Source organism: Centruroides vittatus, unplaced genomic scaffold (genome assembly GCF_030686945.1).
Source record: "Centruroides vittatus isolate TY-2023 unplaced genomic scaffold, ASM3068694v2 contig_476, whole genome shotgun sequence".
In the NCBI taxonomy this organism is placed as follows: domain Eukaryota; kingdom Metazoa; phylum Arthropoda; class Arachnida; order Scorpiones; family Buthidae; genus Centruroides; species Centruroides vittatus.
The window spans coordinates 810523-827342 of record NW_027122268.1 but is presented as its reverse complement, the minus strand read 5'-3'; the positions used below and the strand labels follow the sequence as shown (position 1 = coordinate 827342).

Here is a 16820-nt window from a genome sequence, read left to right as displayed (position 1 = left end):
ACTGGGGTCCTTCCAGTTAATGATTTGTTCCAGTTTCCGACTTTGTACGAAAAAATACATTAACCTGTCCGATGTTCACATTTTTCTCCGTTGCGTATCGCTTCCTGTTGAATTTTCTCGTGCGTGCGTTGTGAGTCGATTTAAGCCTAACGAAAATTTTTATAATAATCATCGAGGCTATCGTATAGTTAAAAATTATTTCTGCATTTTGTACAAACAAAATAAATATATTAAAGAATATAAAAAACATGAAAATTATACTTTAGAAGTAAATTTACTATCAAAAACATTCGATTCAGCACGACACAGTCCGACTGAAAATCGTTCCACTGTATTGCGAATTACTATATTATTAGCGCCATATTGATTATTTTATGTTTGTAATTGTTTTGAAATAAAAATACTTTAATTTTAAATATTAAAATTTTATTTATATTTGTAGTAATACAAAATTTGTAAAGGGACCCGTAAATATTATTTTGTCTAGGGCCCGCGAAGGTCTAAATTAGGCCCTGTTCAGATATATACATTTTCTTCAACTTCTAGGTTTAACCTTGCATAAAATTGTCTCAATAACACGGAATATATCCGCACATAGTACGGGACTTTGTGGTATATTGCATCATCCAAGCAGATAAACAAATCAACTTAATATTGGAGTAAAGGTTAATAATCTGGAATGCTGAAGATTTTTGAAACAGTTTAAACAAAATGATAAAATCCTAATAGTGGTTCCCATTCAATTTTTCCCCTTGCCTTTATTCTGGAGACTATACCAAAATGCACCTTTAGTCTGTCTCGAGGCTAGAGAAGAATCTCCTGTGCTTTCAATCATCTGGTCTTCTAGTCCCTTTTCCAGAAAGTTGATACTAGATGTGGGTCCCATTAAAAGGTTTCCCCACCATCTTGGATTATGGGATCATGTCATCTTACTTAAACAAACTAATTATGAAATTTCCTAGATAAATTTTTTTGAATTTTGAAAAGAATAGGAAATATTACATATTTCTTGACAGTTAGTTTATAGTGTGATGTTGTGTGTTACTCGAATGATGACAGAGGTATAACATAAAGAACAAGACTTTATTTTTCGAGTACAAACAAAAATTTATATGACACAGGTTCCAATTCCTGATGAATTAAAGATATTTGTATGTGTGAAAGGAAACATTGTTCAAGTTTTGTATATATATTTGTTACAATTCCTTATATGACCGGAGTTATCCAATATACCAATTTTAAATTATGTGGGCTGTGTTTTCCTTAAATTTTCCTTAACCTACTTATATAAATTTTGTAGAGGACAGGTACATATTGTTTTAGATGTTCCCTTGATGGTTCATGTAGACTTATCTTCAACTTTTCTTGAAATGTCTTTCTTTGTGTCACTTCTCAAAACACCTTGAAGACCTTTATTATATTGTCTCCTTACTATTACGCCTAGTTTTTACAAAAACTAGGAATAAGAGTAAGGAGACAATATAATGGCACTTCTGTATCCTTGTCTTTGACTAACAAAAGACCGAGAGCCTTTTCTCAAGCCGTCCTACTTCTCTGGCATCTCTCTAAAAAGTCGCTACCTTTCCCTTCAGATAGCCTTACAGGCCTTCTCACCCCTTTGGGATTTGGGCATTGGTAGAAAGTTCTCAAAAACTTTGGAAACAAAGAAATCATAGAACTACAGAAAGTTGATAGGAAAAGGATCGAAGAAATAGGTTTCTCTCTAAATTATATACAAACTATGGCGTATAATTACAATCCCAAATAAATAAATCTTTTTTGTCATAAATGCTAAAATCGTTCTAATTAACTGTTCTGTATGTGATACTTGACCAGAAAAATTGATAAAAATGACTAATGAAATTATAATTAACTTGAGTATTAAATCTGATTTTTAATTTACTTATATAATACATTATTTAATTTCTGAAAGAAAAAGATATTTTTAGTTAGTTAATTTTAAATAAATATTATGATTTTTAATAGGCTGCATGTTGTTTGGGTATTAATGAGCCTGCTGTCACAATTAAGAACATAGAATGTGCAATTATTGATCATGCCTTTGAACAGGGATGGATGAAACCAAATACACCAAAATTCCGGACAGGTAAAAAAATAGCAGTTGTTGGAAGCGGACCTGCAGGATTAGCTGCAGCTGCTCAGTTGAATAAGGTAAATCAGTATTTTTTAATTAATTATTATTATAATATATGTATATTATTAATTTTTCATTATGTAAAAATGATTTTTTTCACATAAATCAGGCTGGGCATACAGTAACTGTTTACGAACGAAATGATAAAATAGGTGGTTTATTGCGATATGGAATCCCATCAATGAAGTTAAGCAAAAAGGTAAAACATATCTTTAAAATAATGATGCTTTTCATAATTTTATATATTAATTTCTAATGTTTCTCTTCATAATATTAAAATCATTATTCTATTTTTAATTACACACAAACAACAACAACATTTAAAAGTATTTATTCTTCAGTTAAAAACAAATAATCAGTGCATGAATCAATTTTAAGTTTATTATCATTATTCTAATATTTAAATTTACTTAAATTATACAAAATAAATTAATAGTATAGCAAAAAATTATGAAAAAACTGACTTTTTATTATAATTCAAGTTATAGCCCTATATTATTGCTACAAGATAATTTGTCTATAAAACAGGTAAATTAAGTGTTTCAATGGGCTCCTCAATTTCAGGAAACCCAGCTGAAATATTAGTTAAATGGGTAAAAAATTCAGTTGTTAAATATAGGAATAATATAAAAATTAAATTGTGGGGACCCCGGGAGGTCGGACGGTGTCGGACCTCCTTTTCTCGGTTCACAGGTCGGTTAAGACCTGCCCACTGTCAAGGATGGCTTGTCCAGTCTGGAACTAATTACTTGTCAGGTCGAGTGGAGGAGGAAAGAGTGGGATCGTTGATAAGACAGAGGCGAGATTCGAATAAATGATACCAAATACAAGAATAAACAGAATTTATTTACGAAACGATAACGAACAGTTACACCGAATAACATTGACAGAAAACTTACGTACTAACATAGGAAAGTTCGAACCCGAGAGAGAGTTTACAAATAAATGGCCGTCATACCTCAAGTAACAAGTATCGGCGTCAGGTGGCACAGTCAATACACAATCCGTAGTGGCAGAGCGGCTTCGGCTGTCCGTTTTCGGCTTCGAGTCCGGTCGGAGGAGGGAGCTACGAATGACGACGACGACCCGCTACGAGGGAGCTACGAATGACGACCCCTTGGTTCTTGTTCCCCTCCTTTTTATTTCGTCCCCTCGTTAATTTTCTCGCCAATAAGCGAATTTTGTCTTTAGTTCCGAGTGTGACTCAGTTTCGCGTTTCGAGGGGAGGGGGAGGTACAGTCATTCCCCTAAGACGGGTCAGTTTTTGGTTTGGACTTTGGTTATTGATGTCAAGATAATGACTAATTTAAATCTGTAATTTGTCGGTCAATTCGAACTCTCACAAAATCAACCACATATCTGCAAGCTACTTTTATATGAAAGGATAAGCAATAGATGAATGGCTTTTAAAAGATATTAACAACTATCCAAATATTAACAAACATCAACCAAATTAGCAAGTCCACTGTTAAACAGGAAAGTTATCTTCAAATCACATAAAAAAATATTTTGATGCAACATTTTTCTTAAGCATAGAGTTGTAGATGGCTCATATACACTGGCATATAAATTAGCTGCCTTTCATTCTCTGATTAACAGGACCACCACTCATTCTTCCTGGACTACATATGAAACAAGAATTTAATAGAATTATATACAGGGTGGTTATAATTAAAGTTGCCCTACTCAGATCTATATAGAGCCCGTTCTCTTTGACGTATTTTGATGAAACTTGGTATATATGTTATATGGACCATGGGGAAAATGAACTAATTATTTTTTTGCATTTTCCAATTTCTACCACTAGGGGTGAAAAATGGCAAATAAAGAACAAGAAACACAAAATGGAAACATTCAAAAGGTTTTTATTTGCAACATTTGTTCAATGTGCAATCCATTTGTGTCAATCACATGTTCAAAGCACCTTACAGTATGTTCAACAGTTAGCCCAATAGGTTTCTTGAGAAATTGCAGCAATATGTCATGTAATGCTTGCTTTCAATTCAGGCAGAGTTTGTATGCCTGCTCTATAGACACTGATGGTTGTGGGGATATCTTAGAGCATTACATGCCATATTGCTGCAATTTCTCAAGAAACCTATCTGCAGATTAATTACTTCACATTTTAATAAGGTCACCTGGTTACCATTTATCTTTAAGCAGAAGAGTAAAAAGGAATACATTTTATTTCTTTTTGCAAAATACTTCATTAGTACAATGGAGTTGTGAAGATACACTTTCTGTGTGAACTGATTATTAATTTAATACTCTTATTAATATTACCCATCCATGGCAAGATTATAATTTTATAAATCTACTAAGTAAAAATTTGCAGCTTTGTTAGACTAGTCCATTTTATGTAATTGGGTGCTTTTAAAATATCTAAGTTATACATGTGTGGTATAGGACTATTGAGTGAAACTGACTAACAATACTCCCCAAAATTTCTTGGTGAATGAATGACTGCATTATAAATAAAATAATTTGCTAGTATGCTAACATTTTATCTAATACCACATCAAAAAATTTTTCTTAAAGCTCCCCTGACACTTAAGAGAAACATGCTCATCATGTTTACTTCATTATTATTGTGACCATTTTCACACTTATCCCATATAGAGTATTAAGGTGTCATTAAGTGAGAGAAAAACATTAAGGTTTTAATTTTCATTTTTTTGATTATTAGCTTTAATATTATAGTAAATAATTTAGTAGATAAAGTTAATTAAGTAAGTAAAGAAAATAATTGTTCATAATTGACATAATTTTAGAATATCATTAAGAATGTTATCATAATTCTCTATTAAATTTCAGGTTGTACAAAGAAGAATTGATTTAATGGCTAATGAAGGTGTAATATTTCATACAGAAGTTGATGTGGGAAAAGATATTAAAATATCTAATTTATTATATGAAAAAGATGCAATACTTCTTACAATTGGATCTACTTGGCCACGTGATTTACCTATACCAGGTAATGCAGTTACTCAATGAGTAAGAAATAATTCATCAGTTTTTTAATATATCTTGTTGCAGTGAAATCCAGGTCTCAACTTTTTATTAAAAAGATAACTTGATTTTTTTTATCAGCTCAGAATTTTTCCATTATCTATCATTTAAAGAAGTTAAAATTCCATGACTTTCTTTTCTTACAATGTCAGAAAAATTTTGATTTGTGTTGAGAACACAGTTTAAATGGAAAATTTGAAATCAAAGGTATGTTGGAATCAACGATTGCGATGTTCTGACGTAATAAAAGGTTGGTGGCGTTGTTGACCCCTCGGGGAAAGTGACCTCATTTCGCACTGACCTTCCGTGAGTTAAGACCGTGTGTAATCTTTGTGCATTCTTTGTTCTTTTGTTGCATAACCGGTTACGCTAGTCCAACTGCCTTTTTACCAACCTTTCCGATAAGCGCCAAGTCTAACAGGTTATGGGCCCAGTTACGGCAACAACTAATTAAGCATAAGGAAAAGATATATTATTCCTTGAATTTACCTTTAAACTAAATAAATTTACGTAAGAAGAATATTCGGCGAGAACAAAAGACTTCACAATGGCGGATAAAAGTTACGTTGCCATCACTAAATTGAACAACAACAATTATCACATTTGGAAATATAAGATGGAATTGCTGTTGATAAAAGACGAGTTATGGGACGTAATACAAAAGGAAATACCCTCGGATCCTGACTCATCTTGGTTAACAAAGGACGGAAAGGCGCGCGCCATGATAGGCCTCCTGATGGAAGACAATCAACTGCCATTAGTAAGAAAGGAAACTACAGCTAAAGGAACTTGGGAAGCCATAAGGAAACACCATGTTAAGTCTACACTATCAAATAAAGTTTACCTATTGAAAAAAATTTGCAATTTAAAACTAGAAGAAAACGGCGACATGGAGATACACTTGGCCAACATGGAGGAAATGGTTGATCGTCTTACGGCACTGGGAGAAACTCTAGCTGAGAAATTAAAGATAGCATTATTACTTAGTAGCTTGCCAGACAGCTATAGCACTTTAATAACAGCACTAGAGACTCGTCCAGAAGAAGATTTAACTCAGGAGTTAGTACGTAATAAATTAATCGAAGAACACTCAAGAAGAAAGACCTCATCAAATGAAGAATGTGAAGCGGATAAAGCATTTAAAGTGGGAGCACGCCCAGTAACTCAGAAAAGGAATTTGCTCAAAAGTTGTTATTTTTGCAAAAAGCAGGGACATGTAAAGAAAGAATGTAGGAAATATGCAATATGGAAAAAAAAACATCCAAATCAGATCAACAAAATTCATGCGGAAGTGATGAACAACACCCGAAAAAGGAATCCTATGTATGTTTTAAGACAGGAACACAAAACGAGATTCATCAATGGTACGTAGACTCGGGAGCTTCGTCACATGTGTGTTGCGAGAAGTATTTATTCACAACCATTAATAGTAAACATAGAGAGAGAGAGTAATACTAGCCAATGGTCAAGCCCTATACACTGAAGGTAAAGGCAATGTAATGATAACCTGCATGGATGAAAATAACGAACGACGTCAAATATATATGAAAGACGTGCTATATGTGCCACACCTTAAAGGAAATTTAATCTCAGTCAGAAGACTAACGACACTAGGGTTTACCATAAAATTTGAAGGGAACATTTGCTCTATCCAGAAAAACGAAGTAACAGTAGCATCGGCAACAGCAAACACATGTTTGTATGAGCTTGATAAATCACATAAAGCGCTTACAGTGGTTACTGATACGAAGGAATGCATCCATTTATGGCATAGAAGATTAGGGCACCGTGACATGAACTCCATAATTTCGATGCAGAATAAACAATTGGCTACAGGAATAAATATTCAGAAATGTCGCATATTCAAACCTTGTGAGTATTGCATCGAGGCCAAGATGACTACTAAAAGTTTTCCAAGGAAATCGGAAACCAAAACCTATCAATTACTTGAATTAATACACACTGATGTATGCGGACCAATGCAAACAGCAACACCGAGAGGCAACAAATACATTTTAACCATGATAGATGATTACAGTAGGTACACTGAAATATATCTTCTTAAACATAAAAGTGAAGTACCCGATAAAATAAAGGAATATGTTAAATATGTACAAACAAAATTTGGAAGAACTCCTCAACGAATCAGATCAGACAGAGGAGGTGAATTTTCAAGTACCAACTTAAAGACGTTCTTTAAAAATGAAGGTATTCTATGGGAAACTATGGCACCTTATTCCCCGCAACAAAATGGAGTAGCAGAAAGGAAGAATAGATACCTGACAGAAATGACAAGATGCATGTTAATTGATGCTCGATTACCGAATAAATACTGGGGAGAAGTGGTGAATAATATTTTTCAATAATTTGCAAACCATGTGCGGTGATCCTTCTTCGTATCCTTCGGGTTGTTTCATGTATACCTCGTGGGATAAGTCTCCATTTAAGTAAGCCGTTTCGATGTCATAATGCTTAACTTTCATGTTCTTAATTCTGGCTATAGTTAGGAGTGTTCGAAGGGTGGCAGTTTTGATCACGTGGGCATATACGTCATCGTAGTCGAAGCCATACTTTTGTGTGTATCCTTGAGCGACTAAACGAGCCTTAAAACGGTTAACTTTATTGTTTTCGTCCCTCTTAATTTTATATACCCATCTGCTTCCTACTGCAGTTTTACCTGGAGGTAATTTCGTAATTTTCCATGTGCCGTTATTTTTCATGGCTGCTATTTCTTGATTCATGGCTTTGCTCCATTCTTTGGAATGTTTGCCTGCGATTGCTTCGCTATATTCTCTCGGTTCTACTGCATCCTCTGTCACTGATAAATTTATTGTTTCAATTAACCTTATAGGAGGTACTCCCTTAGTAATTCTTTCCGATCTCCTTAAACGTATGCCAGATTCTTCCATTTCTTGTTCCCTTGTTTTCGTTTCGCATTCTTCTTTTAAATTCGTGTTATCAACAATTGTAACTTGTTTCGAATTTTCATTATCATCATGTATATCAATTTCGGAGTCTCTGTGCTTAACGTTTTCCAGAAAGTGAACATTTCTGCTTATTGTTATCTTATCAGTTTTCATGTCAATTAATCGATAAGCTTTCGATGCTCTCTCGTATCCTACAAAAATTAGTTTTGTGGCTTTAGGTTCTAGTTTCTTTCGATCTTTAGGTTTAATAACATAGGCTGAGCATCCAAAAATTCTTATATGCGAGAGGTTTGGCTTCTTTCGTGCAAATTACCTACAGAATAGATTAATTACTAAAGCGAGTGAAACAACTCCGTACGAAAAATGGCATGGAAAGAAGCCAAACCTCTCGCATATAAGAATTTTTGGATGCTCAGCCTATGTTATTAAACCTAAAGATCGAAAGAAACTAGAACCTAAAGCCACAAAACTAATTTTTGTAGGATACGAGAGAGCATCGAAAGCTTATCGATTAATTGACATGAAAACTGATAAGATAACAATAAGCAGAAATGTTCACTTTCTGGAAAACGTCAAGCACAGAGACTCCGAAATTGATATACATGATGATAATGAAAATTCGAAACAAGTTACAATTGTTGATAACACGAATTTAAAAGAAGAATGCGAAACGAAAACAAGGGAACAAGAAATGGAAGAATCTGGCATACATTTAAGGAGATCGGAAAGAATTACTAAGGGAGTACCTCCTATAAGGTTAATTGAAACAATAAATTTATCAGTGACAGAGGATGCAGTAGAACCGAGAGAATATAGCGAAGCAATCGCAGGCAAACATTCCAAAGAATGGAGCGAAGCCATGAATCAAGAAATAGCAGCCATGAAAAATAACGGCACATGGAAAATTACGAAATTACCTCCAGGTAAAACTGCAGTAGGAAGCAGATGGGTATATAAAATTAAGAGGGACGAAAACAATAAAGTTAACCGTTTTAAGGCTCGTTTAGTCGCTCAAGGATACACACAAAAGTATGGCTTCGACTACGATGACGTATATGCCCACGTGATCAAAACTGCCACCCTTCGAACACTCCTAACTATAGCCAGAATTAAGAACATGAAAGTTAAGCATTATGACATCGAAACGGCTTACTTAAATGGAGACTTATCCCACGAGGTATACATGAAACAACCCGAAGGATACGAAGAAGGATCACCGGACATGGTTTGCAAATTATTGAAAAATATATATGGCTTGAAACAAGGAGCGAATGAATGGAATAAAAAATTCAATGAAACATTGCTATCTAAGGGATTTAGAAGAAGCGTGGCCAATCCCTGTCTTTACACCAGAGGCCATAAAAGATGTTTGTATTTAGCAATTCATGTAGATGACGTAATAGCAATGGCCACAGACGAACATACGTTAACTGAATTTGAAACCGAAATGAAGGATATGTTTAAAATCAAGAATTTAGGTGACTTAAAATATTATCTGGGAATACAATTTGAAAGAGACGAAAACGGAATATTTTCACTCCACCAAGAAAGATATATCGAAAATAAATTGCGAGAATTTAATTTATCCGATTCAAGACCGTCTAATATTCCTATGGATACAGGATACTTAAGAAGAAATGAAATGCTTGATACGTTCAAAAACAACAATGTATACAGAAGTGCTATTGGATCTTTATTATATCTAGCGACTAATTCGCGTCCAGATATTGCGATAAGTACATCGATATTAGCGAGAAAAGTAACAAAACCTTCGGAAAGTGATTGGGTGGAAGTAAAAAGAATCTTTCGTTATCTGAATTCGACAAAGAAGAAGAAACTTAAATTAGGAAATATCGACGAAGAATTAGAACTTAAATGTTATGTAGACGCCGACTGGGGAGGCGATCGTATAGACCGCAAATCGAACACAGGATATTTGCTCTTGCTAAAAGGAAGTCCTATTCATTGGGTCAGTAAAAAGCAACAGTGTGTAGCACTTTCGTCCACCGAAGCGGAGTATGTAGCCTTGGCAGAAGCTACTCAAGAAACTGTATGGATGAAACGACTTCTAGAAGAAATAAATCTACCGATTACGACACCTATCAAAATATTCGAGGACAATCAAAGTTGTATACGACTTTTAGAATTAGGAAAAGCACAACAACGCACAAAACATATCGACACAAAATACCATTTTGTACGCGATTTAAAGAATTTGGGAGAAATTACTGTAATTTATTGTCCGAGTGAACGGATGACAGCCGACTTGTTAACAAAGCCGCTAGACGCGAATAAGGTTAATAAATTTACTCGCGATATCGGATTGTATTAACGATCAATCGTTGAGGGGGTGTGTTGGAATCAACGATCGCGATGTTTTGTAGATGTTCTGACGTAATAAAAGGTTGGTGGCGTTGTTGACCCCTCGGGGAAAGTGACCTCATTTCACTCTCCCCTTTCCAGCGCTGACCTTCTGTGAGTTAAGACCGTGTGTAATCTTTGTGCATTCTTTGTTCTTTTCTTACATAACCGGTTACGCTAGTCCAACTGCCTTTTTACCAATCTTTCCGATAAGCGCCAAGTCTAACAAGGTAGAACAGAACAGATATGAATTAATAATATGTATAAAATCAAATTAGACTACTAAATCAACTACTAATTTCTTTGAAACAAAAAAAAATGTTCTATGTATTCCTCATTTATTCATTAATATAATTATAGGGGAAGTACCTGATCTCTTCAAGTTTTGAAATAGCTTTGAAGAAATTATCTGCTATATTTCATGCAACTCTAAAAAAAAAGACGAGGAAGGAAATGAGCAGAAAAGAAATAGTCAAGTTTCTTCATTATGTTGGTGATATCTCTTAACTACTTAAACTTTTTGACTTAGTAACAAAAAATACAACTTAAACAACCACTCACCACATTGGGATGTAATTAATCATGTATTCTGAACCAATTACAGTGTGTAGATGACAAAAACTTTTTTGCTATTACAACATACAAAAACAATACAACCTGATACCAGACTAAAATTTTGAATTTTAGAATGAAAAAACAGAAATAAAATTTCTATTATTCCCTGTTAAATATTTCATCCAACATAATATAATTATATACTATTATGAAAGACATGAAATAATAGGACTGAAGAATTAAAATTTTCTTTACAGATTATATCAAATATTTATTTTGTATATATTGGGTTGTTCGGAAAGTTCGTAGCGATTTTTGATAGCTGACAGTTGAGACACCGATTGACGCAAAAATGATTAGAATTGTACAAACCAATGAATATTACGATAAATGACCTTGAGACGCGTCCGTTACAAAAAAACCGTTAAGATTATTCAAATAGCGTTTAATTTGGCTCATTGCAAAAATGGATGCGAACAACGTGCATTATCGACACTTGTTTCTTTTCTTTTTTCGTAAACGCAAAAATGCTGTACAAACAGCAAAAAAGATATGTGATGTTTATGGTGGGAGTGCTGTATCAGAATCAACTGTTCGAAAGTGGTTTGCAAAATTTAAAACGGGTAATTTCAGCCTTGAAGATGCTCCTCGCTCAGGAAGACCTCCTGTTATTGAAGAGGACCAAATCAAAGCATTATTGGATGAAAACCCTCATTACACAACTCGAGAGATTGCAGACATAGTGAAGTCATCAAACAGTACTGTATTTCAACATCTAAAGAAGCTCGGATACGTGAATCGTTATGACATTTGGATACCTCACGACTTAACGGAAAAAAACTTACTGGATCGCATCTCCATTTGTGATTCTCTTGAAAGACGAAATGAAAATGACCCTTTTCTGAAGCGTTTAGTGACAGGTGATGAAAAGTGGATCATTTATAACAACATCAGCCGAAAACGATCGTGGGGTAAGAAAAATGAATCACCATTAAAAACTCCAAAGGCCGGTCTTCATCCAAAGAAGGTCATGCTCACTGTCTGGTGGGATTGGAAAGGAATCCTGTACTATGAGCTGCTTCCACAGAATCAAACAATTGATTCTGATAAGTATTGTTCCCAATTGGATAAGCTGAACATGGCAATTAAAGAAAAACGTCCGGAACTGGCCAATAGAAAAGGCATTGTGTTTCACCAAGATAATGCCAGACCTCACACGTCTTTACGAACACGCCAAAAATTATTGGAACTAGGCTGGGATGTTTTACCCCACCCCCCTTACTCACCCGACCTTGCCCCGTCGGACTACCATTTGTTCCGTTCTCTACAAAATTCCCTTCATGATAAAAACTTTGATACTTTGGAAGCTTGCAAAAACCACGTGGATCAGTTTTTCGCGGAAAAAACTGGAAAGTTCTACGAAGAGGGTATCATGAAGCTGCCCCATAGATGGCAACACGTCATTAAAAACAATGGCGCATACATAATGGAATAAAAGTATATTTTTAGTATTAAAACAATTTCTTTTATTTCTCTTAAAAATCGCTACGAACTTTCCGAACAACCCAATAGAACTATTTTAGTTAACATTCATTTTTTTATGAATACATTGAAAATTAAATAATATAGTTAAATAAGATCAATTATTATTAGGTCGTCATTTAGAAGGTATTCACTTTGCAATGAGTTATTTAGAAATGTCACAGAAACAACAATATCTAGAAGATGAAGATTTATTACTCCATGCAAAAGGTAAAGATGTCATTGTGATTGGAGGAGGAGATACTGGTGTTGATTGTATGGCTACATCTTTACGTCAGGTATGTTTATTTCAACAATACTTAGAATAATTGCACATATCAATTTTATTATTATGGTATTGGCAGAGAATATCCTACTCAGTTTACATATTTGTGTCTGATGCTATGCTAACCCAGAGTCAAGGCATAACTACAAAACAAACTATTATATTTACATGCTGTTCATATATGTGAAATCTGTTTAGGGCTTTACATAGCACATACATTACACAAAAGTTTAGAAACATTAGTATGGTGTTTGGTAAGATGCTTGTGAGAAAAATGACTACTGGCATAATATGTATGTACCTTATCCATTCTCCACAGATAAAATACTCATTGAAAAAATTTTGTCATAATCATAATAGTCATAAACTTATAGTATACATTGTTATCTGTAATTTTTTTGTATTTAAGACATGGTCTTCAGGGTGCAGAGGCTGCACAGGTGGAAAAGAGTTTTCCATAGTACATCTTCTGATATAGCCTTAATCCTTCCAGTTAATTTCTTTTACGTTTGTTCTAACGTTTTCGGCCCACCCTGGGCCATCTTCAGGAATATAATGAATGAACGTGTAGAATTAGAACGTATACATCGAATGCCTTCCGATTCAAATTACTGTGAAACGGTTAAATTTGTTGAAGGAACATTCAGAATGTTCCTTCAACAAATTTAACCGTTTCACAGTAATTTGAATCGGAAGGCATTCGATGTATACGTTCTAATTCTACACGTTCATTCATTATATTCCTGAAGATGGCCCAGGGTGGGCCGAAAACGTTAGAACAAACGTAAAAGAAATTAACTGGAAGGATTAAGGCTATATCAGAAGATGTACATTCATCCAGTACGTTTGATTGATGTGAGTTGGAATTCCATAGTACAACTATAAAGCTAGATTTGCAAGTACCAGTTTCAATCCCATAGTGTATTGCAAACTGGCTTATAATTTCTCCAGTAGGTGACACCCCAAACTTGCAAATCCCTTACTGCAGGGATGGGCAACCTTTGAAACTTTCGAACTGACATGGTCCGTACATAAAAGAAAAAACATGTGGGTTAATTACAAATATATATTCATAAATTAACATTAACCGTATTTAATGTGACTGCTGGAATTGATGCAAATTTAATATATCAGATATATTTGTCATAGAGTTTATAATGGTTATAACAAGCTTTTATTGTATCAGGTCAGTCCATAAGTCCATGTGCATTTTTCTGACCTAGAGAAAAATCTTGTTTTGCTGTTAAAAATGTCAGTCTAATGTGATAATTTTTACACTAAAGTGTTAAATTGGATCTCATTCATATAATACTGTTCAGAATTGTGAACATTTCAGTTGTTTCTTTTCGTTAAAATGGAAGTAACCAACGAATACAAAAAAATAAAAAGTATAAAACATGTCTTAAGTGGTGAGAATGCTACAAATGCAGCCAAAAAAATAAATACTGTACATAATCAAATTATAATTAGTGCAAGGACTGCGCAGAAGTGGTTTGAAAGATTTAGAAACAATGATTTTAGTGTGGAGGATAAGGCTCATACTGGAAGACCCGTTGACTTTGATGACGATGCTCTCTCTGCACTAGTTGAAGCAGAAACATTTTAACAGTTGATGAAATTGTGGAACGTTTAAATTCATCCCACGGAACTGTTCATAGACACCTACGACAAATCGGAAAAGTTTCAAAGCTAGGAAAATGGATACCACATGAACTGTCAATAGCTAACCGACAACGTGTAAACATTTGCACCTCTCTTTTATCCCGCATTGCTTTAGAACCTTTTCTTGGTAGGCAGGTTACTGGAGACGGAAAATGGATTCTCTATAATAATGTGACGAGAAAAAGACAATGGATGGATCGCGACAAGCAGCCAAAACAGACTGCAAAAGGTGGGTTGCAGCCAAAAAAATTCTTTTGTCTGTTTGGTGGGATATGTCAGGTGTAATTCACTTTGAGCTGTTAGAACCTAATCAAACAATTACAGCTCAAATGTATTGTGAGCAATTAGAGCGTTTAAATGAAAAATTGAAAAAAAAAATCGACCGTCGTTAGTGAACAGAAAGCAGATTCTCTTGCAGCATAACAATGCCAGACCACACACTGCAAAAATAACTGTACAGAAACTTGAAAGCTATAACTGGAAAATTTTACCTCATCCACCATATTCGCCAGATATTGCTCCTAGTGATTATCATCTTTTTTGCAGTTTGTGGAATTTTTTAAAAGGGAAAACTTTTGAGGATGAGCAACAACGTAAAATGATTTCGGTTTTGAATCAAAATATTCAGAAATAGCCTTTTTTACAAAGACAGGATTAAAAAGCTACCATCAAGATGGCAAGAAATTGTACAAAATAATGGTGAATACATTATAGATTGAAATAAAATTTAATGTTTCTTTTTTTGTAGATAAAAATACGCACAAACTTATGGACTGACCTGATACAAAACCACATGTGAACCTCAAGAACCAGCATTGAAAGTAATGTGAAGTTCTCAGAACTGGACAATAATAAATACAAAACCCACCTATAAGTCTGAACTAGAAAATTATTAATATTTTAAAAACAATTCAATCATTTTTAATTTCCATTTTGGAAATTAATAGTTGAATTTCTGTTTAGTAATAAATGTTAACTTAAAATTCTAAATACAGTCAAACCTGTTTTTATTGCGCTCTTTTTATGTGCGATTTTTATTTGTGCGATTTTTTTAATGCGAATTTTTAATTTATGCGGTTATTTTTGTGCGATTTTTTTATTTGTGCGCGTGTAGTTGGCGACTAGTCTCGTGCGATTCGTCATGTCTCACGTTGACTTATTATAGCTAAATAAACTTATTATAGCATAAATGCACTTATTATAGTAATATTATTGCATGAATATGCGAAAAATGAAATAATTTAGTTTTTAAGTCAACAAAACACCACCTGGACAAAAATATGTAAAACAGACGATAGACCAGACGATGCAGTCAAGTGCTGACATCTGTTGTCAATAAATTCTATTTCGTACGGTTTTGAGTTATTTTCTATGTGAGACTTTTTTTATGCGGTCCCTGGTTGACCGCATAAAAAAAATATTTTTTTAATTGTGTTGCGAAAACTATTTTTTACAGCCATTCGTGAAGTTTCGTGCGATTTTTTTTTAATGCGGTCCCTATCCCCCGCATAAAAACAGGTTTGACTGTATTGATTTCTGTAAAATTTCATACTTTTTTCCTATAATTCAGATAAATCACAGTAGATTAATAGTACATGATTTGCAAAAAATTAAATGCAATGATACAAAGCGTTCGTAAAACTTTAAAAATGCACATATACTTTCATAGGCTGTCCATACATGCTTGACTCCTTTTCAAGACTAAGAATTCTTTACTCCCTTGAGCTTCATTTAGATGCAAAAATGAACCAACCCAAGGGCCAACTCTAGTTGCATTGAATACATATATACGAAGTGGGCTCTTGGTATTTAGTTCGATTACAGACAACTATATGTCAAAAATTTTAAATTCTATTTTATATAGTGTGACATGGGCCGCAGGTTGCCCATCCCTGCCCTATTAGAATAATTGTGACCTGTTCTTATTGCCTAAAGGTGTATGAACACAGGCTGACTGATAGCCTGGCCAACTCATCACTCATGATGCAGACTGCTGATAAATTATTGATGTAGCTCTGCTTGTACTTAATTACTTACGAAATACAAAGCAAGACTACATACAAAAAACTTAAATTTATTACATATACGATTTATGGCGCGATTGTACAATTCGGACATAGAATGGAAGACACGTGTGTACACAGCGAGGTCCGCATCCAAAAGTGAGGTCACAAGCCGAGAAAGGTCGAAGGTCAGGCTGCCAGTTTGTTGGGTTCAGTGTTCCACCTGGTGGCGAACTTTGGAATTACGACCAAAGCTATCGCCACAATTGACACCACCAATGTACGAGGGTCGTTCAATAAGTCCTTAGAAAATCCAATAGATGGCGCTCGTAGCATCAAAA

At 34.3% G+C, this 16820-nt stretch overlaps 1 protein-coding gene across 3 annotated transcripts in view; it reads left to right on the top strand.

Moving 5' to 3' along the window:
- LOC136977827 (uncharacterized) overlaps positions 1 to 16820 on the top strand; it is a 115953-nt gene that overhangs the window by 94302 nt on the left and 4831 nt on the right. For all 3 annotated transcript variants that reach the window (XM_067273408.1, XM_067273407.1, XM_067273409.1), the window contains 4 exons: positions 1987 to 2172; positions 2265 to 2354; positions 4970 to 5129; positions 12661 to 12827. In XM_067273408.1, coding sequence (XP_067129509.1) covers positions 1987 to 2172; positions 2265 to 2354; positions 4970 to 5129; positions 12661 to 12827 — 603 coding nt within the window. The remainder of the gene's footprint in view (positions 1 to 1986; positions 2173 to 2264; positions 2355 to 4969; positions 5130 to 12660; positions 12828 to 16820) is intronic.